This window comes from Staurois parvus, unplaced genomic scaffold (genome assembly GCF_062004578.1).
Source record: "Staurois parvus isolate SC_StPar_1 unplaced genomic scaffold, SC_StPar_1.0 ptg001133l, whole genome shotgun sequence".
Classification (NCBI taxonomy): Eukaryota; Metazoa; Chordata; class Amphibia; order Anura; family Ranidae; genus Staurois; species Staurois parvus.
The window spans coordinates 4,480,066-4,504,659 of record NW_028318929.1 but is presented as its reverse complement, the minus strand read 5'-3'; the positions used below and the strand labels follow the sequence as shown (position 1 = coordinate 4,504,659).

The 24,594-nt window shown below is 42.7% G+C and overlaps 1 protein-coding gene across 1 annotated transcript in view; it reads left to right on the top strand.

The window, feature by feature from the left end:
* Positions 1-24,594, top strand: part of LOC149439369 (complement C2-like) — a gene marked incomplete at its 5' end in the record, with an annotated part of 72,960 nt that overhangs the window by 23,625 nt on the left and 24,741 nt on the right. The window contains 6 exons of the mRNA XM_089659110.1: positions 2,047-2,181; positions 8,162-8,251; positions 12,667-12,804; positions 16,391-16,509; positions 18,706-18,814; positions 22,231-22,378. Coding sequence (XP_089515236.1) covers positions 2,047-2,181; positions 8,162-8,251; positions 12,667-12,804; positions 16,391-16,509; positions 18,706-18,814; positions 22,231-22,378 — 739 coding nt within the window. The remainder of the gene's footprint in view (positions 1-2,046; positions 2,182-8,161; positions 8,252-12,666; positions 12,805-16,390; positions 16,510-18,705; positions 18,815-22,230; positions 22,379-24,594) is intronic.

Sequence of the window (24,594 nt, the reverse complement as noted above, 5' to 3'; positions counted from 1 at the left end):
GTACATTACAATGGGGGTCAATACATGAGACAGTACAATAACAATACAGTGCAATACATGAGGGGTTCGAGGGCCGTGCTCCTTGGAGCTTACAATCTAGGAGGGAGGGGATAGTGGTACGGGAGGAAAAGCTGTGGGGGATGGAGTGGTAGGAAGAGTGGAGGAGATCGGCAGTTAGCAGAGGGTGGGGTAGGCTTCCCTGAAGAGGTGGGTTTTTAGGGTGCGACTAAAGGAGAGGAGAATAGGTGATAGTCTGATGGATTGGGGTAGGTAGTTCCAGAGGATAAGTGATGCCCTGGAGAAGTCCTGGAGGCAGGCATGGGAGGAGGAGATCAGGGAACTAGAGAGAAGAAGGTCTTGTGAGGAGGGGAGAGTGCGTTTTGGGCGGTATTTGGATATTAGGCCGGTGATGTACCGGTAGTTTGGGGCAGTATGGTGGACAGCTTTGTACGTCAGTGTTAGCAGTTTGAATTTGATCCGTTGGGCAATCGGAAGCCAGTGGAGGGATTGGCAGAGGGGGGTGGCGGAAACGGAGCAGTTGGTAAGGTGGATGAGTCTGGCAGGTCTATTGTTGCTGTGGGGTTCTATTGTTGCTGTGAAGGTCTATTCTTGCTGCTGGGGGGCTCTATTGTTCCTGGGGATGTCTATTATTGCTACTGGGTTCTATTGTTGTTGTGAAGGTCTGTTGTTGCTGCTGGGGGCTCTATTGTTGCTGGTGAGGTCTATTGTTACTGTGGGGGATATATTGTTGCTGGGAGGGGGTCTTATGTTGCTGGGGTGGTATTTTGTTCCTGAGAGGGATCTACTGTTGAGGGAGGGGTCTATTGTTGCTGGCTACTGGAGGGTCTATTGATGCTGTCTGCTGGCAGATTGTTGATGACAAGGGTCTATTGTTGGGTTGGACCTTTTTTTACCGGGGGGGATTTTTGTTGCAGGGGTCGTCTGTTGCTGCTGGCTGCAGGCAATCTATTTTACAGCTTTTCTTGTTATCATTAACAAATTCCATGCAAATACTGAGCACCACAAAATGATACTTGGCTCTGTATTCTCTAAAAGGGGCGGTAATGGGAGGTGGGTAGGGAATGGAACCAAGGGATGGTGCTCAGTGGTGGGTAGGGGGCAGGGGCGGACTGACCATTTGGAAACTTGGACGCTGCCCGAGGCCCGGGGACAGTAGGGGGCCCCATGAGATGCTCCTGCTACCTTTTTCATAGGCTTTTTTGAGTTTGGGCAAGGACACGGGCCCCATGATCCCCTATTGCCCGGGGGCCCCATGAGTTGTCAGTCCACCCCTGGTAGGGGGTGGAGACAAGCGGTGACTCAGAAGGAAGGACTACCAGCATCTATTCTCTGAGACGCTTGGACTAGCTTGGACCAATGTAAGTATGCATATGCGGTACTTGTGGGATCCTTGTGAAAGCTGGAAATCACTGTAGTAGGCACTGCTACTACAGTGATCACTGCTAGCTTTCAAATCCTGTGCCGAGCAGTTGTCCTGCTGCATTGTGATCAAAGCAGGTTGCTCACTTGGCACGGATGCCAATAATGGAACACGTTGTAAATCGTTCTCTGATTGGATGAGGTGAAGAGGCGGGCCAATGTCATCATGATCTTCACCTCTTCCAATCAGAGAATACTTTGCATGCATTGAGAAAATGCATAGTGCTCTTTAATTGGTGCCTGTGCCAAGCAAGTGAGCTCCTGCATTCATTAAACAGCAGGGCAGCTGCTCAGCACAGGATCCAGACGCTAGTGGAGGTCACTTTAGTAGCAGCAGCATCTTTTACAGTGATGTCCAGCTTCAACGGGGATCCACAGGTATTGCACATACATACATACTGTACATTCGTCCAACCATGTAAAAATTAGAATTCACATTTAAACGGATTTACAAAAACAGCAAAATTTGGGGAATTGAGATTTAATGATAATGCATATCTTTGCTGGGTTTTTTTTTCTTTTTTTTATTTATTATTTTTATGTCATTTATTATTTTATTTAGAAACATTCCCAGTAATATGTAGATTCTTGCTCTTTTTTTTTTAGAGCACCGTGATAAGCAAGGAACCAACATTAAGGGGGCACTGGAGTCTGTGCTGTACATGATGTCATCGCAGATACATCAGTACAACAAGGATGAGTGGAACTCAATCCAGCATGTCATTATTCTGTTGACTGATGGTGAAGAAAACAATATATTAAATGTCACTTATACTATTTGAAATCAGATGTATCACCAGACTAACGTGTCTAATTTTTGTCAGTGTCTTCAAAGGTAGTAATATATTAAAGGGTCTGCTTGTACCGAGCAGTTTACAGTGTGCACTGATGCATTTCTGATGTGTTGATTGCATTCCTATGGGTCCTTAATGAGTGTTTATGGGCCAAAAAAAATTTACCAGACACTTTTTTCCAACACACCACAGCACATTTCATGTGTTAAAGGGTCAGATGTGCAGTTTACTACATGAATGGGCTTTGAGGACCCTTTAGAAAGAACAGGCAGACACCCAAAAATACATACACAACACCTTGGGGCAATGTTATCATAGGTGTAAAGCTGCCCTGGGACTCTTTGTGACAGGAGTCAGTTTGGATGGGGGGCCCATGAAACACAGCTCACTTTGGAGAGGTGGGGAGACCCCCGTCTCAGCTCCCCGTATCCCTCTTATGTGTAAATCACCCTGTGCCTGTTAGGGTTACAGGGTGATCTGTCCTAACATTGGGGTGGGGGGGTTGTTGATTGTTTAATGCCATGTGGTTGCATCCCATTGTTCTATTGTGTGTTTTGCTTGGGAGCAAACTATTATGGGATGTATGTGTTTATGTGTATTGGCTTGGTGGGGGGTGTCTCCAGCAGCCTCCCTCCTGATGGGACTGTCTGCTGGTGTGTCTCTTGTTACTAAAGGTAGATTGCCCCGCCCTGTGTCATTTTTTTTTTTTTTTTTTTTAATTTAAATATTTATTTATTTTTCAAATAAAACAATACACATTTCCATAATGTAAAAATATAACATTACAAAATCTCATAAAACACTAATTTCATATCATTTTCTCCCCCTAACCCCCTTCCTTTCCACCCTCCCACCTCCCACCCCGCTTCAATATACCCCTGACATCTATCTGATCGACTTGTATCTCACATCCTCTGGATACCGAGGCTTGGAAAAGAAGAAGAAAGAAAGACAGGCTAATTGCTATATTTTCTCCTTTTCCTTGGCCTTTCCTCTTTTCTCTTCCTTTCTTCTTATCCTCTCTTTCCCTTTTCTTTATGTTTACTTACTCACTCAGTACCTTCCTTTACCTTTACTTTGAACTCCTCCCATTTCACATGATATGTCACCATCCTATCTTCCTGCATATAATAAAGTTTTTCCATTCTAGCAATCTGGTCCACTCTATTCATCCAATCCTCTTCCCTCGGTACCTCAACCTTACGCCAAAACCTAGGAATCAGACTTTTTGCTGCATTTAAGTAACACATTATACCCAGTTTTTTATATTTATTTCCAGGTAATATTGAGTTATGAAAAAGACAGGTTTCAGGGTCCAGTCCTATCTCTATTCCAGTGATAATCGTGATTTGATTTCTAATTTTTTCCCAATATACTTGTATTTTTGAACATTCCCACCATATGTGATATATCGTGCCCAGCCCTCCACACCCTCGCCAACACCAGGGTTGGTTCTCCTCACTCAACTTGTGTTCTATCACCGGTGTAAAATACCACCTTGTCAAACATTTAAAATTCATTTTCACCTCACGCATACTAATATTTTCGTGTACCATTCTATATATTTTCCTCTGTGTGTGCTCTTCCCACTCCACTCCTAAATCCTTTTCCCATTTTTCTATGTATTTTAATTTAAACTTACTATCTAAATCCGTGAGAGCTTTATATGCTTTAGCAGTGCTGTGTTTCCCATCACCTCGGTCTTCTAAGTATTTCTCAAATTCATTCCACTCTTTCCTAGTTCTAAGGGGCTTCGTCAATTTCTCCACAAATTGTTTCAGTTGATTATATCTCCATATATCTATCCTAGTGAAAATTCTTCCCTCTTCCCTTTTCAAATCCTCCAGTGTTCTTAAGTTTACCCCCTCCATTACATCTCTCAACTGAGCGTCTTCCTTCATAATCCATCTACCTGAAATTTCCTCTTTACCTGGGGGGAAAAACTCTGAATTTCTTAGTGACATTAATAGTGAATTATAATCCCATTTCCTCTGTTTGTGCATTTTATCCCACTCCCTTATTACAATTCTCGTGTATATACTCGTGTTCTCCTCTAATTCTCTAAACTGTGGTGGCACCCATACACTCCTACCCAACTGCTTTCTACTAAGTGTATTTTCAATTGTGACCCAATGTTTACTCTTTGAATTATATATCCAGTCAAAAATTCTTGCTAAAATGACTGCCCTGTGGTATCTTTTAAAGTCCGGTACTCCCAACCCCCCCTTTTCTTTATTTCTGCTTAGCACTTCATATGATATCCTAGGTTTTTTATTTTTCCATATATATTTAGTTACCATTCGCTTAATTGTCCTAAAATACACCTCTGGGAGATTAATGGGAATCATCTGAAATTTATACAGTATTTCCGGGAGAATTACCATTTTTATCAGGTTAATACGACCCAGCCAGGAAGGATTTCCACTACCCATTTTCCTCAATTCCTCTCTGATTTCGTTTAACATTGGGATATAATTAGCTTTATAAAGATTTTTCTGTGAGGGAGTGAGTTTTACTCCCAGGTACTTTATTTCTCTATCTTTCCATATAAAGGGAAATTCTCTCTGTATATTTTCTTTTTCACTCTTTGGAAGATTTATATTTAATATCTCTGTTTTGCTCGGGTTAATTTTTAGATTTGACATTTCCCCATATTCCTTCAATGTTTTCATTAGGTTAGGAAGTGTTATCCTCGGGTTTCCAACATAGAATAATAAATCATCCGCGAAGGCGGCTATCTTATGTTCTGTCTTTCCAACATTTATTCCCCTTATATCTATATTCTTCCTAATTGTTGATAACAGGGGTTCCAATGATAAAACAAACAACAGTGGGGAAAGTGGGCATCCCTGTCTGGTTCCATTTGACATAGAAAAGGTCTCTGATCTCTCTCCGTTTACCATTACCATCGCAGCCGGTCCTTCATACAACTTTCCAATCCACTTTCTCATCCTACTACCCAATCCCAGGATCTCCAGTGTATCTAACATAAAGCTCCAGTTAACCCTGTCGAACGCCTTCACCGCATCTATCGAGAGCAGCACTACTGTTTTTTTTTCCATTTTACTTTTCTGTATAAGCATCAGGGATCTCAACCCGTTATCTCGACCCTCCCTTCCTCTAACAAAGCCCACCTGATCTCCATGTATCCAATCCGGCATCAGATCTCTTAACCTATTCGCCAATACGTTTGCATACAGCTTCGTATCTACGTTCAATAGTGATATCGGTCTATAACTTGAACAGTGGGTGATGTCTTTACCTTCCTTATGTATTAAGACCACCTGTGCCAGAAGGGATTCCTGTCTTATCTCCATCTCTCCCCCCAACGCCTCCATATATCTCTTGAGCTTGGGTATCAGTAAATCACCATATTTTTTATAATATCTCACGGTATACCCGTCTGGGCCTGGGCTTTTCCCCGTCTTAAAGCTTTTTAATGCTATGTTTAGTTCTTCCTGTGTGATTTCAGATTCTAAGGAGTTTAATAGTTCTTCACTGAATTTTGGTAATCCTGCATTTCTTAAATAATCCCTTCTTTTTTCAATATTTATCATTTTATCTTTATTTATGTCATCCTTGGGGGCAATATTATATAATTTACTGTAGTAATCTTTAAATACCTTTGCAATGTCTCTGGTTGAATGGACTAACTCTCCCTTGGAGTTTTTTATTTTATCTATATAGTTCCTATTCTTCTTTTTCCTCAGGGCTCTCATCAGATATTTTCCTGATCTGTCTCCCTATCTATATCTTTCACCATTGATCTTATTAAAGGTTCTCATTTTTTCTTCCTCCATTACCTTCTCTAGTTCTTCCCTCTTTTTTATCACTCTTTGCTCTATATCTTTTCTTATGTTATTTTTATGTAGGAGTTCCATCTCAGCTATTTCCTTCAAAAGCCCACTGATCTTCTCTCGTCTTTCCCTTTTTTTCCTTGCCCCAATTGCTATAAGGATTCCTCTTACATATGCTTTATGTGCCTCCCACACTGTAGCTAGTGATACATCCCCTGTTTCATTTTCCTCAAAGAACCTCTCTATTTCTACTCTGATCTTCCGGTCAATATCTGGATCCATGAGGAGTGTCTCATTCAACTTCCATGATAGGCCTCCTGACACCTTCCCTCCCCATCTTAATTCCAATACTACGGGTGCATGGTCCGAGAAAGTTATTGCTTCTATTTTTACTTTAACCAGATCCTCAACAAGTCGATGGTCCACCAAAATATAGTCCAATCTAGAGTATGTCCTATGTACACTAGAGAAAAAAGTATAATCTCTATCTCTCATATTAACAATTCTCCAGCTATCCACCAATTGGCACTCTTTCATCACCGTTTTCAATAATCCCATGGACCTATTTTCCCCTCTTTGTGCTCTAGATGTTGTATCTATTTGTGGATCCATACATATATTAAAGTCTCCCGCCACTATTAGATATCCCTTTCCAAAGTCCATCAATCTTCTCATAACCCCTATTAACCCCTATAGTTTTCCTATTATTGCTTCTGATATTAAAGGATATTTGTATTACTTTAGTTTTCCTATTATTGCTTCTGATATTATAGGATATTTTTATTACTTTAGTTTTCCTATTATTGACTGTGATGTTATAGGATATTTGTATTACTTTAGTTTTCCTATTATTGTTTGTGATGTTATAGGATATTTTATTACTTCAGGTTTTTCTATTATTGTTTGTGATATTATAAGATATTTTTATTACTTTAGTTTTCCTATTATTGATTGTGATATTGTAGGATATTTTTATTACTTAAGTTGTCCTATTATTGTTTGTGATATTATAGGCCATTTTTTATTACTTTCATTTTCCTATTATTGTTTGTGGTATTATAGGCTATTTTTTATTACTTAAAGAGTAGTTACAGTCTGATAAATCAAATTATAATAACAACATAAGCAACATGGCTGTAAATGACATTATCCACATTGGATATTGCTGCACATTTCTGTTCTCAATTTACTTACCAAATCATTTGTTGTTTTTATGCCCCTTGGATTCTGGCCACGGCCATGGTAGCTGTGGGCAGCTGAAGCCATCTTGCATTATTTTCTGAGTTTCCGTGCAGCTGGTTACCCAGCATGCACCTTCCGATCTTGCATAGTAATGACACTGCGAGGTGTACTTTGAGAAGTCTTAGATGCCCAAAGACCCATGGGATTGATAACATAGATTTCCAAGGGGTCAGCAGGGCAGGCTGATGACGTAGGTGGCCAAGGCCGGAAGTTCAGGGGAAACATAAAAAAAAGGTACTTTCTGACAATATTGCAAAGTATTACTGAATTTAAAAAATGAATGAAACTCCTTTTTAAAGTCAACCATCACCCAAAACGTTATGTTCTGCTGCCCTGCCTCCTCCCCCCTCCCTCTCTTTTTTTTTTTTTACTTATTTGTGCTACAAAGCAGCACTTCTGCGATTCTCACCCAGGCAGGACTTTCTCCCTACCCCTGCACGTGCATAAATGTGCTTCAGTGCCAGTGGCATGCAAAAAATAGGATCTGTCACACGGTCCTATTACCTCCCTGTAGCATGTTGCACGCAGCTGCAGCATTCCTATGTAGTGCCGGCTTCACTGTGGTGGCATGAGATGGTCCACCATAGAAAGCTCAGGACTTGGAGAAGGAAACAGGGGACGTGCTGTTCATAGCAGTGCAGGTGTATGGTAACAAGTCCTCAACAGCTATATTGCCCCAGTGCTCCTCCAGCAGTCTTGTATAGTATGCTCCAGCATTACATATAATAATGTGCACTGTCCTCATAAACATACATTTTATAATAGGATCTACTAGTTCTGTACAAAGTATGTGATATTTCTGCAGCATGTACCTGAATGAGTTAACGTGATGACCAAGGTAAATTATAGTAGTCAACTAATACACTGTCATTGTATCATTTTATCCAGGAAAAGCCAACATGGGTGGTCGGCCTGTGGATATGGTAAAGAGAATTAGAGAGTTCTTAGACATCACTCCAAACAGAGAGGATTACCTAGGTGAAGCCGATTCTGTCTGTCTGTCACTCTTATGTTTCTTTCATCATCTCTTTTTCTTTCTCTTATCTCTCTCTATGGATTGCATGGGTTGTTACCGACATGTGGTGAAATTTTCATGTCAATAGCACCTTTAGAAATATACTTACTGAGAAAAATGGTGACGTGTTCAGTACTTGTTTTACCCAGGGGCGTATTTGCCGCGAGGCTAACAATGCATTCGCCTAGGGCAGCCCTTTTCAGGGGGGCGGCGTGGCGGTGGCGCCACCCTCCCTTTCCCACACTGACACTAATTATGGGGCACCATAGTTGGTGTCAGTGGGAGGAATAATGCCCCATCATTGGTGTCAGTGTGGGAGGAATAGTTTCCCATGATTGGCGTCAGTGGGAGGAATAGTTTCCCATGATTGGCGTCAGTGGGAAGAATAGTGCCCCATCATTGGCGTCAGTGGGAGGAATAGTGCCCCATCATTTGTGTCAGTGGGAGGAATAGTGCCCCATCATTGGTATCAGTGGGAGAAATAGTGCCCCATCATTGATGTCAGTGGGAGGAATAGTGCCCCATCAATGGTGTCAGTGGGAGGAATAGTGCCCCAACATTGGTGTCAGTGAGAGGAATAGTGCCCCACCGTTGTTGTCAGTGGGAGGAATAGCGCTCCATCGTTGTCAGTGGGGAGGAGCTCTAATAGGAAGAGGCATGACCTAAAAAGGAAGTGGTGGATCTTAAACAGGAAGGGGTGGGACAAATTTAGATGTGGGGGGGTGCCCGATTTTAGAGAAAAAGAAACCATGGTGCCTTATCCTTTTTAAAAGATATATTTTATTGCTGATGGATATACCATTCACATTGATTTAGTATGCAGTAAGCTAAAAGAGTGACAGCATGGCCTGCAGTCTCTGCTATACTCGCCGTGCTTATCCGAGACAAGGTTGTGACGTCAGAGCCCCTTCCCTATGCGTTGCGTCACCGGGTCACGTGACTTCATCAGGGATACGATTCGTATGCCCCTGATGAAGTCACGTGACCCGGTGACGCAACACGTAGGGGAGGGGCTTTGCGTCACGACGTTGTCTCGGATAAGCACGGCGAGTATAGCAGAGACTGCAGGCCATGCTGTCACTCTTTTAGCTTATTGCATACTAAATCAATGTGAGTGGTATATCTATCAGCAATAAAATATATCTTTTAAAAAGGATAAGGCACCATGGTTTCTTTTTCTCTTATGTAATCCATCCGTGACATGCTGGAGATTGATAAAGGAGGAAGGAGACCCCTGGAGTGGAAAAAGGGAGATATCCATCCATCCATCCATCCATCCATTCCTTTCAAGCATCAGTTACATTTACTGCAGAGACCCCAGGTGGATTAAGATCTAATTACAACTATCCATTTGTCATTCGGAAAACCTCACACAGGAAGATTATTTCATCAGTCCTATAAGGACAAAAAGCTAGTTTTGCCTGTATAGTTAGGCAAAACATAAGGTGAGCGCATACTAAGATCACACTGCATTTGGATTGTGGGAGTAGTATTTTACCATTGTAATTTACATTGGAAGAGGACTGTTTATGTGCATCTATATATTGACTTTGTCTCACCATTAGATTTCACAAATAATCACCAGCACAGTTATGTATTATTACAATTCCTGCATCATATATAATTTATTTATTCATTATTTTTTATTTTATTTATCAATCCGTTTATCAATTGATTTGGAAATAATAGCATAAGTCACTACAGATCATTTATATAGGAGTGCGGCACTATTAGTATACACTCAATCATCACCACCCTTTACTGGACACCAGCTACCAAAACAATGGCAGAGAAAGAAAAATAATTGCATGACATTAACAAATTGTGCTACTGGTATGCGTGGTTGGCATTTACAACCTAGTCTGCTACAAAATGACCTTTGTAACTATTATTATGATAATTATACAGGATTTATATAGCACCAACACTTTGCTCAGCGCTTTACAATATACAGGGATAAAATACAGCAACAATGCAATTCAATACAAGAGGCTTAGGAGGGCCTAATCCTGGGAGTTTACAATCTAATAGGGAGTGGCTGGTGGAACTAAAGGTAATCTGGGAGAAATAAAAGATTTGGTTATTAGCTGAAGGCAGTATAGGCTTCCCTGAAGAGATGAGTATTTAGGGATCACCTAAAAATAGACAGAGTAGCGGATAGCCGGAACAGAATGGAGTAGGGAGTTCTAGAGGATGGGAGAGGCTCTGGAGAAGTCCTTGAAATTTTTGAAATTATGCACATCTCCACTAGTTTCCTACAAATTGGCTTTACTATCATGCATGCGTAGTTGGTTCTTACAACCTAGTCTCCTACAAACTGGCTTTACCACCATGCATGCGTAGTTGGTGCTTACAACCTAGTCTCCTATAAACTGGCTTTATTACCATGAATGCATAGTTGGTGTTTACAACCTAGTCTCCTACAAACTGGCTTTACTACCATGCATGCATAGTTGGTGTTTACAACCTAGTCTCCTCCAAACTGGCTTTACTACCATGCATGCATAGTTGGCGATTACAACCTAGTCTCCTACAAACTGGCTTTACTACCATGCATGCGTAGTTGGTGATTACAATCTAGTCTCCTACAAACTAGCTTTACTACCATGCCTACGTAGTTGGTTCTTACAACCTAGTCTCCTACAAACTAGCTTTACTACCATGCATGCGTAGTTGGCGATTACAACCTAGTCTCTGACAAACTGGCTTTACTACCATGCATGCGTAGTTGGCGATTACAACCTAGTCTCTGACAAACTGGCTTTACTACCATGCATGCGTAGTTGGTGATTACAACCTAGTCTCCTACAAACTAGCTTTACTACCATGCCTACGTAGTTGGTGCTTACAAACTAGTCTCCTATAAACTATCTTTACTACCATGCATGCGTAGTTGGTGTTTACAACCTAGTCTTCTCCAAACTGGCTTTACTACCATGCATGCATAGTTGGCGATTACAACCTAGTCTCCTATAAACTATCTTTACTACCATGCATGCGTAGTTGGCGCTTACAACCTAGTCTCCTATAAACTGTCTTTACTACCATGCATGTGTAGTTGGCGCTTACAACCTAGTCTCCTACAAACTGGCTTTACTACCATGCATGCATAGTTGGTGCTTACAACCTAGTCTCCTATAAACTGTCTTTACTACCATGCATGTGTAGTTGGCGCTTACAACCTAGTCTCCTACAAACTGGCTTTAATACCATGCATGTGTAGTTGGCGCTTACAACCTAGTCTCCTACAAACTGGCTTTAATACCATGCATGTGTAGTTGGTGCTTACAACCTAGTCTCCTACAAACTGGCTTTACTACCATGCATGTGTAGTTGGTGCTTACAACCTAGTCTCCTACAAACTGGCTTTACTACCATGCATGTGTAGTTGGTGCTTACAACCTAGTCTCCTACAAACTGGCTTTACTACCATGCATGTGTAGTTGGTGATTACAACCTAGTCTCCTCCAAACTGGCTTTACTACCATGCATGCGTAGTTGGCGCTTACAACCTTGTCTCCTCCAAACTGGCTTTACAACCATGCATGTGTAGTTGGTGATTACAACCTAGTCTCCTACAAACTGGCTTTACTACCATGCATGCGTAGTTGGCGCTTACAACCTTGTCTCCTCCAAACTGGCTTTACAACCATGCATGTGTAGTTGGTGATTACAACCTAGTCTCCTCCAAACTGGCTTTACTACCATGCATGCGTAGTTGGTGATTACAACCTAGTCTCCTACAAACTGGCTTTACCACCATGAGGGTGTAGTTGGCGCTTATAAACTAGTCTCACACAAAATGGCTTTATTACTACGCATGTGTGGGTGACACTTACAGCCTAGTTTCCTACAAAATGGCTTTACTACTCTGCATGTGTGGTTGCTGCCTTTGTATAAAGCAAAATCAATTTCTGTGGAAGACTAGGCCGTTAGCTTCCACCACACATATACGGGTGCAGAGCATAATTATTTTCCCTGCTCTGCTGCTGTATTAGTTACTGGTGTCAAGAGAAGAAGTGAGAGAGTGGTGGGGATTGTCCAGCAGGCTGAATGATCTGTGCATACGCCATGATGTAGGAGATCAGCCAGGATGCAGCCACCACGCATGCATGGTGCTACCATATTTTACTCACCATTGCAGTGGAAACTTTGTGCATGCTTGAGGCAGTAAATTCTTTTAATTAATTAATTTTATTTCAATTTGGAGGTTAATTTGTCTGCTTCAAGTACCAAAGCATTGAAATCAGTATACCAATAGCATTAACGCGTGTAGAATTATTTTGAAAACTATTTTCATAAATTCATGTAAGGCTGGAACCGTAATCATTTTCTTTAACAATAACGATGGGATATGTGTTGTCTGATCCGCCCATAGATATCTATGCATTTGGCATTGGTACGGACGTCGACAGGGGAGAACTGAGTGAAATAGCATCTCAGAAGGAGAAGGAGAGGCACATGTTCATACTGGAAGAAGCAGAGGGCATAGAGCGAGTCTTCCAGGAGATAACAAGTATGGTCTTATACTGCTCTTCTTCTTGCACCACAGCAGTCTATAATCTTCTTTCTCTCTAAGAGGTCATTACTTATCTGAATATACACCAATCAGCTATAACTTTAGGACCCCTCACCTAATATTGAGTAGGTCCCCCTTTTGCTGCCAAAACAGCCCTGACCCATTGGGGCATGGATGCCACTAGACCTCTGAAGGTATACTGTGATATCTGGCACTAAGCATTCAGTAGCAGATCCTTTAAATCCCATAAATTGCAAGGTGGGTCCTCCTTGGATTAAACTTGTGCTTCCAGCACATCCCACAGATGTTCAGTTTGGATTGAGATCTGAAGGCCAAGTCAATACTTTAACTTGTGTTCCTCAAACCATTCTTGAACCATTTTTTTTTTCAGTATGGCAGTGTGCATTATCCTGCTGAAAGAGGCCACTGCCATCAGGGAATACATTTTCCATGAAGGGGTGTACTTGGTCACCAACAATGTTTAGGTAGGTGGTACGTATTAAAGCAACATCCACATGAATGGCAGGATCCAAGGTTTCCCAGGAGAACATTGCTCACAACATCACACTGCCTGCCTCTGCTGGCTTGCCTTTTTCCCATACTACATCCTGGTTTCATCTCTTCGCTAGGTACATACAGGGGTGTATTACCACAAGGCAAACAAGGCATTTGCCTAGGGCGACATTTTTTTAGGGGAACAGCCCCATGGGGACCAGGTGGGCTCTGAGAGAGGTTGCAGGCTACCTGCCGGTGTATGCAGAGCCTGACTCTCATTCCAAGGGATGTCTGGAGCTGTGAAGGCAAGTGTCTTTCTCTCTATTGGTGGGGTGGGGGGTGGTGTGGTCAGTGTATGGAGGGTGGTGGTAGTGGAAGGCTTTCTCCAGTGGGGGGGGGTCAGGGGGGGTGTTGGTTGGTGTCAGGCTCTCTCCGTGGGGGGCTTTCAATTTTGTGTTGCCCAGGGCAGCACAAAATCTAAATACACCACTGGATACATGACGCACACTCACCCAGCCTTCCACATGATGTAAGAGAAAAAATGATTCATCAGACCAGGCCACCCTCTTCCATTGCTCCACGGTCTAGGTCTGAGGCTCATGTGCCCATTGCTGTTGGCACAGATCAGCATGGGCTACCCTGTCCAGTCTCTGACTACACAGCCCCATACACAACAAACTACAATGCCCATTTTTTTGCTTTCAACACACCAGCTTCATGGACAACATTATTACTTGCATCCTATACCCACAGTTGATCCAGGGAATATCCGATTGCCTCTCGGGGAATCAGGAAGGAATTTTTTTCCCCTGCAGGAGAAAATTAGACCATGCTTTGCTGGTTTTTTTTTGCCTTCCTCTGGATCAACTGTGGGTATAGGATTATAACTTTTTTTCTTTTTAACGGTTGAACTGGATGGACTTTCGTTTTTTTTCAGCCAGACTAACTATGTAATGAGATAATCAGTGTTATTCACTTAACCTGTCAGTGGTCATAAAGTTATGACTGACCGGAGTATATCAGGAGCATGCTGTACAGCTCGAACACTTACTGATGGCACTGTGTTCCCCAGACTTGAATGGTGTAATTCCAATGTCCACCAGCAGGTGTCTCGCAGCAGCCAGTGGGTCTTGCGAATAGTCACCCCCTAGTGTTGGGAGGCTATTTAGAACCACCTATGGGTCCACCTAGTACTTCAGCATTTGGTCTGTGCACCCTTTACTCTTGTATCCTGAACATGTCTGATCTGTACCGCCTATACTTGTCCTGACTTGGTCCAACCTGCATTCCCTCCACCATCCAGCCTTTCCCCTTGACCTTGCTTTACCTTGTTTCCCTTTACCTGTTTCCCTGCAGTTGTTGCTGTATATATCGTTTATTAGTAAAGAGGTGAAACTCAAAAAATTAGAATATCGTGCAAAAGTTCATTTATTTCAGTAATGCAACTTAAAAGGTGAAACTAATATATGAGATAGACTCATTACATGCAAAGCAAGATAGTTCAAGCCGTGATTTGTCATAATTGTGATGATTATGGCTTACAGCTCATGAAAACCCCAAATCCACAATCTCAGAAAATGAGAATATTACATGCAATCAATAAAACAAGGATTGTACATAGAACAATATGGGACCTCTGAAAAGTATAAGCATGCATATTTCCTCAGTACTTGGTTTGGGCCCCTTTTGCAGCAATTACTGCCTCAATGCGGCGTGGCATGGAAGCTATCAGCCTGTGGCACTGCTGAGGTGTTATGGAAGACCAGGATGCTTCAATAGCGGCCTTCAGCTCTTCTGCATTGTTCAGTCTCATGTCTCTCATCTTTCTCTTGGCAATTCAAGACCTGGTTCATGTCAGGCGAGTTTGCTGGCCAGTCAAGCACAGTGATCCCACGGTCATTGAACCAGGTTTTGGTGCTTTTGGCAGTGTGGGCAGGTGTCAAGTCCTGCTGGAAAATGAAGTCAGCATCCCCATAAAGCTCGTCTGCGGAAGGAAGCATGAAGTGCTCCAAAATCTCCTGGTAGACGGCTGCGTTGACCCTGGACTTAATGAAGCACAGTGGACCAACACCAGCAGATGACATGGCTCCCCAAATCAACACAGACTGTGGAAACTTCACACTGGACTTCAAGCATCTTGCAGTGTGTGCCTCTCCATTCTTCCTCCATACTCTGGGTCCTTGGTTTCCAAATGAGATGCAAAAGTTGCTCTCATCAGAAAAGAGAACTTTGGACCATTGAGCAACAGACCAGGTCTGTTTTTCTTTAGCCCAGGTAAGACGCTTCTGATGTTGTTTGTTGTTCAGGAGCGGCTTGACAAGAGGAATACGACATTTGAAGCCCATGTCCAGGATCCGTCTGTGTGTGGTGGCTCTTGATGCACTGACTCCAGCCTCAGTCCACTCCTTGTAAAAGTCCCCAACACTTTTGAATGGCCTTTTCCTGACAATCCTCTCCAGGCTGCAGTCATCCCTGCCGCTTGTGCACCTTTTTCTTCCACACTTTTCCCTTCCACATAACTTTCTATTAATGTGCTTTGATGCAGCACTTTGGGAACATCCAACTTCTTTTGCAATTACCTTTTGAGGCTTTCCCTCCTTATGGAGGGTGTCAATGATGGTTTTCTGCACAACTGTCAGGTCAGCAGTCTTTCCCGTGATTGTGATTCCTACTGAACCAGACTGAGAGACCATTTAAAGGCTCAGGAACCCTTTGCAGGTGTTATGGCTTAATTAGCTGATTAGAGTGGGACACTTTGAGCCGAGAATATTGCACCTTTTCACAATATTCTCATTTTCTGAGATTGTGGATTTGGGGTTTTCATGAGCTGTAAGCCATAATCATCTCAATTATGACAAATCACGGCTTGAACTATCTTGCTTTGCATGTAATGAGTCTATCTCATATATTAGTTTCACCTTTTAAGTTGCATTACTGAAATAAATGAACTTTTGCACAATATTCTATTTTTTCGAGTTTCACCTGTATATGTATAAACATGGAGACTGTAGAAAGAGGTGGAAAGAGACAAGCATTTTGCATATTTCATAAAAAAATAAAACTAATCATGCTTGAAAATGTGTTACAGACATTAAGAACTATGGAGAAATGTGCGGCCTGAATGATGAGAGCACAGATGCAGACATAAATGACGAGAGCTCAGATACAAATAATCCGAAAAAACATCCGTGGAATGTGTTAATTAGTGTGAGTGAAAAAAAAAGAACTTATTCATTATAAAGGACTAAAACAAGCGGTTCATTTACAATCCATATTGGGGCTGAAATAGTAGATATCCATAAATAGTGGCTTCTGCACTGAACCAATTTTTTTTTGTTAAATATTTGCATTTACTTGCCAGCTGCCCGTGAGCATCAGGAAAACAAATAGTATCAGGCAAAAAAAAAAAAGAAAAAACATGGGCCCATGCAGGGCTGTGGATAAGGGGGTACCACCAGTCTTCTTGTATGGGGCCCAGGCCAGAATTGGGGCCCAGGCAGCTGGGTGAATTGGATGTGGGCAGAAAGGGTGATCAGAACAGTGGGGGAAGGGCAGTTACTGGAACCAATCCCCTGTATGGCTCTCTCTGCAGCAGCTGAAAGCTGGCTTCTTCTCCTTCCCCTTTTGCTTTCAGCTGCTGCAGAGACAGCCATACGGGGGATCGGTTCCAGTGTTTGTCCGCCACCGCACCCATCACCCTCCCTGTGCAGCATATGTTTCCCCCTTCTGCTCAGGCTCCCCTGTGTGCCCCCACCCCCCATAGTGCTGCCAGGTTTTGTGCTCTCCTTCCCACTGGCAGCTGCAAGCACACAATAGAATCATTCAGGATGGAGAGTGGGGGAAGGGTCCGGTCACATTTACCAGCCCCTTCCTTTCCTGAATTAACACGATGAGTGATTGGTACCAATCACTGTGTATAGTAAACTGTGGGGGTTTTTTTTGGGAGGAGCTTTCAGGTTGGCTGTATGTGGCCTCATGGTTTCTAACAGCAGCCCTGAAGCCCGGGGCCCATGTGTTGAAGTGCTCTGGATCTTTTGCACATGTCCACCATCCCTCAATCCAATAGGGTCAATAGAGAATCTCAGATTTATTTGGTGGATGCAAGCTGGAGAGTTTGAACCTATCACTGTGAAGGGTGTTAAGTCCAAACCAGGGGCAGACTGACAACTCATGGGGCCCCCGGGCAATAGGGGATCATGGGGCCCCTGTGTCCTTGCCCCAACTCAACAAAGCCTATGAAAGAGGTACCAGGGGCATCACATGGGGCCCCCTACTGACCCCGGGCCCTCGGGCAGTGCCCGAGTTTTCAAATAGTCAGTCTGCCCGTGGTCAAAACACAAGTACACTGGGGCACCAGTTATGGATTTTCAATGGGTCACTGATTAACAGGTAGAAAAGTTGATACAATTAATTTAATTGCAATGGACAGGAATTTACAAGAATGCTGAACTTCTGGCAGGATCAACATTTTTCTGTAATTGCAGAAAATGTTCTTAGCCTGAAAAATAAATGAATGCAGCCACCACATCCAAAAATTGTAATCTGCAATATATTACATTTTTGCTCTTGGTTTCGTGGCCCAGAAAAGGGGCCTCCTTTGTTCGTGGCCCAGAAAAGGGGTCTCCAAACTTTTCTGGGCCACTACAAGTATTTTATAAATCAGGGTCGGGGGGGGAGACAGTGCAGACCTCTAGTGTAGTAAAGGTACTCAAAAGCTTTATTATGAACAGAATAAACATACTCACATAACTAAAGAGAAAAGGCGTATATAGTCAAAGGGAGCAAGCCCTCTCTATCACACAGCAGTCCAATGGAGGATGGGTGGAAGGGCGGCCACAGCGTCCGGACCACTGTGTAGCTGGCTGACAAATCGAAAGCTTCACCATGTGCCTGGCGTCTCGGTTCCCACTTGACTTCCTCATTCCCAATAGACAGAGCATAGTGGTCCCCTGTTGGGGTCGCAGAAAAAGTTTTGAGGAGTCTATTTTACAAACAAATTGTTATTATGAATAAATAACATTTAAATGAAAAACTAAAAATTCTCTAATAAATAACCTCACATCAGAAGCCCACATCATCAGTGTCCCCACTTTCAAATCAGAGCCCCTTTCACATCAAAGACTCCTCCCCCCTTCGCATCAAAAGCCTACATCACATTACAGCTCCTCCTTCACATCAGAATGAACCCTTCAGTTCAGAGTCACCCTCTCACATATGGGACAAGCTGTTCCAGGCCCGGTAAAACCTTGTAGTGGATCAGAAGTGGCCTGCAGGCCGTCTTTAGAAGACCCCCGGTTTAGATGGCTGGAATTGGCTTTACATGTGTTTTTTTTTATATTTATACCAAAAGTTGAGTTTTAACTGTTTTGGATTAGATCTGATTCATGTATTTGTGTTTCCCAGAATCCATTATCAAGCTGTTGCTTCGGGTCCCTTATCTCCAGTCAATGGGTCATCTCTGCTGCTCACTGTTTTAGAGACTTTGCGTGGGACCAATACACATTTACAATTGGTAAATATACAGTATGAGCTATGTGCGGGAGCATGATGAATAAAATTTCATCATTTTACAGATCTAACTGATAAAGGTATCAAACTTCTGCTATTCCACAGTAAAATCTTTTTTTTTCTTAAAAATAACAAACATGTTATACTTACCTGCTCTGTGCAGTCGTTTTACACAGAGCAGCCCGAGTATTCCTCTTCTCAAGTCCTCTAACGGTGCTCCTGGCCCCTCCCTCCTTTTGGGTGCCCTTTGAGCAAACAGCTTGCTAAGGGGGCACCCGGGTAGGCTCGCTCTCCGTGTCCATTCACACACGGAGCCACAGCTCGTCCCTGCCCCCTCCCTCTCCTGATTGGCTTACTTGCTGTGATTGGCTCCCGCTGCATCCTCAGCCAATCAGGAGTGAGAGTCCCTGGAGAACCAAGGCTGTCATGGACATCACTGAATCAAGAGGGGCTCAGGTAAGTGTTCGGGGGCTGTGGGGGGCTGCTAAACACAAAAGGTTTTTTACCTTTATACATTGAATGCATGAGGGTAAAAACCTTTGAGACTTTAGAACCACTTTAAAATGTATATCAAGCCAAAAAAAATGTTTTTTTCTTGTTTTGGATAGACTACTATCTGGGAGTTTAATTTTGGGGATTTCTTCTCCCTTCCTGTCCTGCCAAAAATTGTTTCACCAACTAGGAAGTGAGAGAAGAACTGCAACAAGAACACAGACAGAAATACTAATCCCTGAGATAGTGGATTGAATGGAACTGGGACCCTAGGTGGATTCTGCTTAGTACCTATGGTTGGTATTGTCACAATACTCTACTACTATTATCCCAATGAGGCATCTGGGAGATGTGTGGGCTGCTTCCATACACTGAGGGACCTCCACCGAAAATCTCTGGAAATTGGTATATTGGTTGGATCAAAGATTTGTATTGCCACACTGACACAAAATCCAAATTAGAAGATTATTATTATAATGGAAGATTATTTCCAAAACATGTAGTGAACGCAATATCCAACGCGTTTTGGGGGCCTCACCTCGCCCCCTTCATCAGGACTACAATGAGATATGAAGAATATATAAAAACTTTAAAATAACGGTAAATATACCAATAAAAAATTAATAATAATAAAAATGATACCTAATAATAATTATGAAAGTAAATGTGGTATATATTATTTATACTGTTTTGTATTATATATTATATCTGTATTTATTGGTAATATCCAAAGAAAGAATTTAAAAAATATATACTATGCAACTGCTAGAAAAAAAAGGAAAAGGTTCATACCTTAAGAAAATGGCTGTTGAAGAACTAAAAAAATAAATTAACTGGGGTTCTAGCCTCCCCTTACTCTACTGAAGAAAAGCATTTTTATTTCTGTCTGTGTTGTTGCTGGAAAGTTCCCCTCACTTGCTGTCTGGTAAACGCTCTCAGCAGGACAGGAAGGATGTCAGCAATGGCAGGTTTTCCCTATAGTGTATGTGGTGGGAAGAGAAAAGAATGGGACAGTGCTGGGTTTCCATTGGTTAAAGAAGGTGTTAAAAACGCACCATATCACCTCCAAGCTGCCTGTCCAATGCCTCTGAAAAGCATCCCACTGTGGATAGCCTTTAAGAAGGGCTGTAAACTCCACCACACATGCAAACAAAGGAAACCTGCTCTGTGATATGACGACTGCCATTGTTCATATTTTTGTAAAAATGGCAGTTGCTTTTTTTGAAGGAGGAAAGGAGCGAACGGCACAGTGGCTCAGACTTGTCTTGTAGCACTGCAGTTCTCAGTTTGAACCCCAGCCAGGACACTGCCGGCATGGAGTTTGCATGTTCTCGCTGTGCTTGTTTGGGCTTCCTCGGTTACTCTAGTTTCCTTTCACACTCCATGTCTAAATTTATTTATTTCAGGTACTTATATAGTGCCGTCAATTTACACAGCGCTTTACATATATATTGTACATTCACATCAGTCCCTAACCCTCAAGGGGCGTACAATCTAAGGTCCCTAACGTATATTTATACATACTGGGGCCAATTTAGACAGGAGCCAATTCTCCTGTGTGGGAGGAAACCCACACAGGCACAGGGAGAACATGCAAACTCCAGGCAGTTGCTGTTTTGGCTGGGATTCGAACCAACAACACTAGTGCTGCCAGGTGCTACCCATTTAGCCACTAGTATATGTATATGAGATGGGGAACTTAGACTGTAATCACCTATTGGTGCGGACTGATATAAATGTGCAGTATGTAAAATGTTGTGCTAATTGACAGCCCCATGTAAATACCTGTAATAAATAAACTCAAGGACCAGGGGGTGAGAATTCTAAAGATCCTGACTGCAAAGTGAAATTATGCTGCCACCTTTGCAAAGGAAAAAAACACTTTTTTACACATACAGAACATCAGAAAATGAATCCTCTAGGTCAGGGGTTCTTAACCTTGGGTCCATGAACCCCTATGTGGTCCATGGATGGGTTTCAAGGGTCAGTTAAAAAAATAAAATTACATTCACCATACAGTCAGTTCACTATACATCACTCCTCCTTGTCCCAATTTATGGTTTCCCATTGAAAAAATGTACCCTACCACTGCTTACAGCGCCGACCACTAAGCGTCTCTAGACTTGTTGTTGGCCATGTTTCTATTTAAATATGTATCTTCCTTCTTTGCACAACCACCATCCATGGCCACTCATGAATAGCAAGTGCTAATTCTCATTCTCTAGTAGTAGTCAGGGCTGGTGCCAGTCATCTTAGGGTGCCAGGATAGGGATCCAAAAAATCCATGTTCCCAGCCACTTGCTGGGGATTTGGATTTTTACCCCTTTCTGCTGCCTGTTCAAACCAGTGTTTGTGCTGGGAGCATGCTGCACAGTGCGCTCCCAGCACAGAGACGGGCTCTCACCAAGAGACCGGGTCCTGTACTAATGAATTGGGACTCCTGGTTCCTGATCACCTGTTCACTATGATAGCATCTGATTGGCTATCACAGTGATCAGTCACTGCGCAGCCCGCCTATGTGTTTTTTTTTTCTTCTCTGAATGGAGAGAAAGATACCTTGTATACACAGAGAAAGATGTAAACAAACAAAAGTGGGTAAAAAATAAATAAGAATAATAATTAAAAAAAAAAAAAGAAATTGGTCCATAACTCAAAAAAAGGTTGGGTTCTAGTTAACAGGACACTATGCTGTGCCCTCTACTGGTTTCTCTGTAGAAATATTTACTAAGGCCGGTGACAATAGTAGCTTGGCTTTCACCTGAGATTTTAGCTTGTTGTAGCTTTTCGGAACAGAGGGGGGCAATGAATACTCAACCTGTTTTGAACCTATTCGATCTGCAGGTGAGAAGTGTTTAAGAGGAGTTGTCTCTTTATTCTTCCATTGTTCTATTACGTAATCACAAGCTCTTCTTCTTCATATATTTTTAGGATCAAAATTGTATAAAGGGAAACGGATAGAGATCCATAAATGTTACAATATTACCAGCAAGTCAGACAGAGGGATAAAGGAGAATTATGACTATGATGTGGCTCTTGTGGAATTGAACGAGAAAGTGGAATTCAGCAAAATTGCCAGGTAGGATGGGCTCTGTGTTTACTGTCATGACACTGTTAGGACGACACCCAGGACAGTAGGGCTGGGGGCATCAAACCTTAAAGCAGAGGTGGACACCCTTTGAGAGGTGGAGATCTACCATGACAACATCGAAGACAGCCAATATCACCGGGGTGCCGCAGCCTTTTTTTTTTTTTTAGCAACACGGTTTTCAATACTACAGCTCTGATCTATATAGGCTATTATCTGATCGCTCAGCTCCTGCACACTCTGCCAAATCAACAATCTATGGCTGAGTATTTAGTGAGAATGGTATTCACTGACTGCATTGGAAAAACATGCACCTGAGGAGGTGGGTGGTAATGATCTGCTGGAAGGGCAGAGGCAGGGTGTGTGCTAATGAGGTGAGCTGGTAAACTCCTTCCTATTTCATGTCCTATGGCAAGGGTGTCAAAGTCGGTTTCATTGTAGGCCACATCAGCATGATGATGATGAGTGGTTGCTGCGGCTGCACAGGATCTGTAGGAGGAGTTCTGTCTTCCTCTCCGCTGCCGAGTGCTAAGACAAGTTGGAGGCGGAGACAGGCGGGGTGCCGCAGCTGCAGGAGATGTGAGGGCTACATGAAATGGCCTAGTGGGCCAGATTTGCCCCGTGGGCCTTGTGTTTGATATATGTGTCCTAAGGTCAGTCCAGGAAGTAATGGAGAAGTTTTTTTATACAACAAGCTGGACTCTGAGGTAACAGGTGTGTAAAATAAATAGAAAGCTTTTTTATTTCTGCAAAAGAAGTACATTAATGGTATACTGGTACACAGGGGAGCTGGAACTTGACGCCGGCGTCACACAAATATGTGGCCTCACAGAACTGGGCTTTTTTCCGTGGGGCGGCATATTTGCGTACCTGTCTTTGTGCTGCGGATCCGCAGCGGCACCACCCACAGACATGTGAACCTAGCCTTAGACGTGATTTATTTTGCATTCAAGTCAATAGGGGGTATTTCTGCATGAAAGTCTATGAGACGCTGTTTTGCATTGAAGTCACTAGGGGGTGTTTCTGCATGAAAGTCTATGAGACGTGACTTTGCATGTAAGTCTATAAGACGGAGTTTTGCATTGAAGTCACTAGGGGGGTGTTTCTGCATGAAAGTCTATGAGACGCGACTTTGCATGTAAGTCTATAAGACGCGGTTTTGCATTGAAGTCACTAGGAGGTGTTTGTGCATGAAAGTCTATGAGACGCGACTTTGCATGTAAGTCTATAAGACGCGGTTTTGCATTGAAGTCACTAGGAGGTGTTTGTGCATGAAAGTCTATGAGACGCGACTTTGCATGTAAGTCTATAAGACGCAGTTTTGCATTGAAGTCACTAGGGGGGTGTTTCTGCATGAAAGTTTATGAGACGCGACTTTGCATGTAAGTCTATAAGACGCGGTTTTGCATTGAAGTCGCTAGGGGGTGTTTCTGCATGAAAGTCTATGAGACGTGGTTTTGCATTGAAGTCACTAGGGGGTGTTTCTGCATGAAAGTCTATGAGATGCGACTTTGCATGTATTGGCACCATTATCAGCACCTTTTTTTCCTATTGGCAAAATCCTGATAACACCATTATCGGACAATATGTTTCGACTGCTGGTATATTTGTGCATCCCTACCACCCTTGCTTGCTGTCCTGCTGACAGCGTACCAGATATGAAGTGTGGAGCTCTCCAACACAGGCAGTAGAGTAGAGGTATGCTAGAACCCTTGTTAGATATTTATTTCTGTCTGTGTCCCTGTTACAGATTTTCCCTCACTTCCTATCTGGCCAAACCATTGTCAAAGGGACATAAAATGCGAGAAAATCTTTCTAATGGAGTCCATGGATAGCTGTAAAAGCCAGACAGAGGGCATAGCCTTTCCTCATGCTAAACGAAAAAAAAAAAAAGATTTTGGCAGGACATACCCTTTAAATTCATCAAGATTGCTGTAGAGAAAATGGGAAGCAATGAATGTTGAGAGGAGTCACAAGGCTCTTTACAGTTCAGGAAGCATGAACCATCTCTGCTTTCATGTGGTTGTTGGCCTGTACAGCTGAAAAAGTATCCTGAACATACAGCAGACTCCATGCTCCCCTCAAGAACACATACTAGCAATAGTTTTTACTACACTGATCACACGACACAAGGGGTGGAGCTTGAATTAAAGGGCGTGATTAATCAGATGTGTTTAGAGGAGCTTGATGTCAGCTTTGGGTAGGAC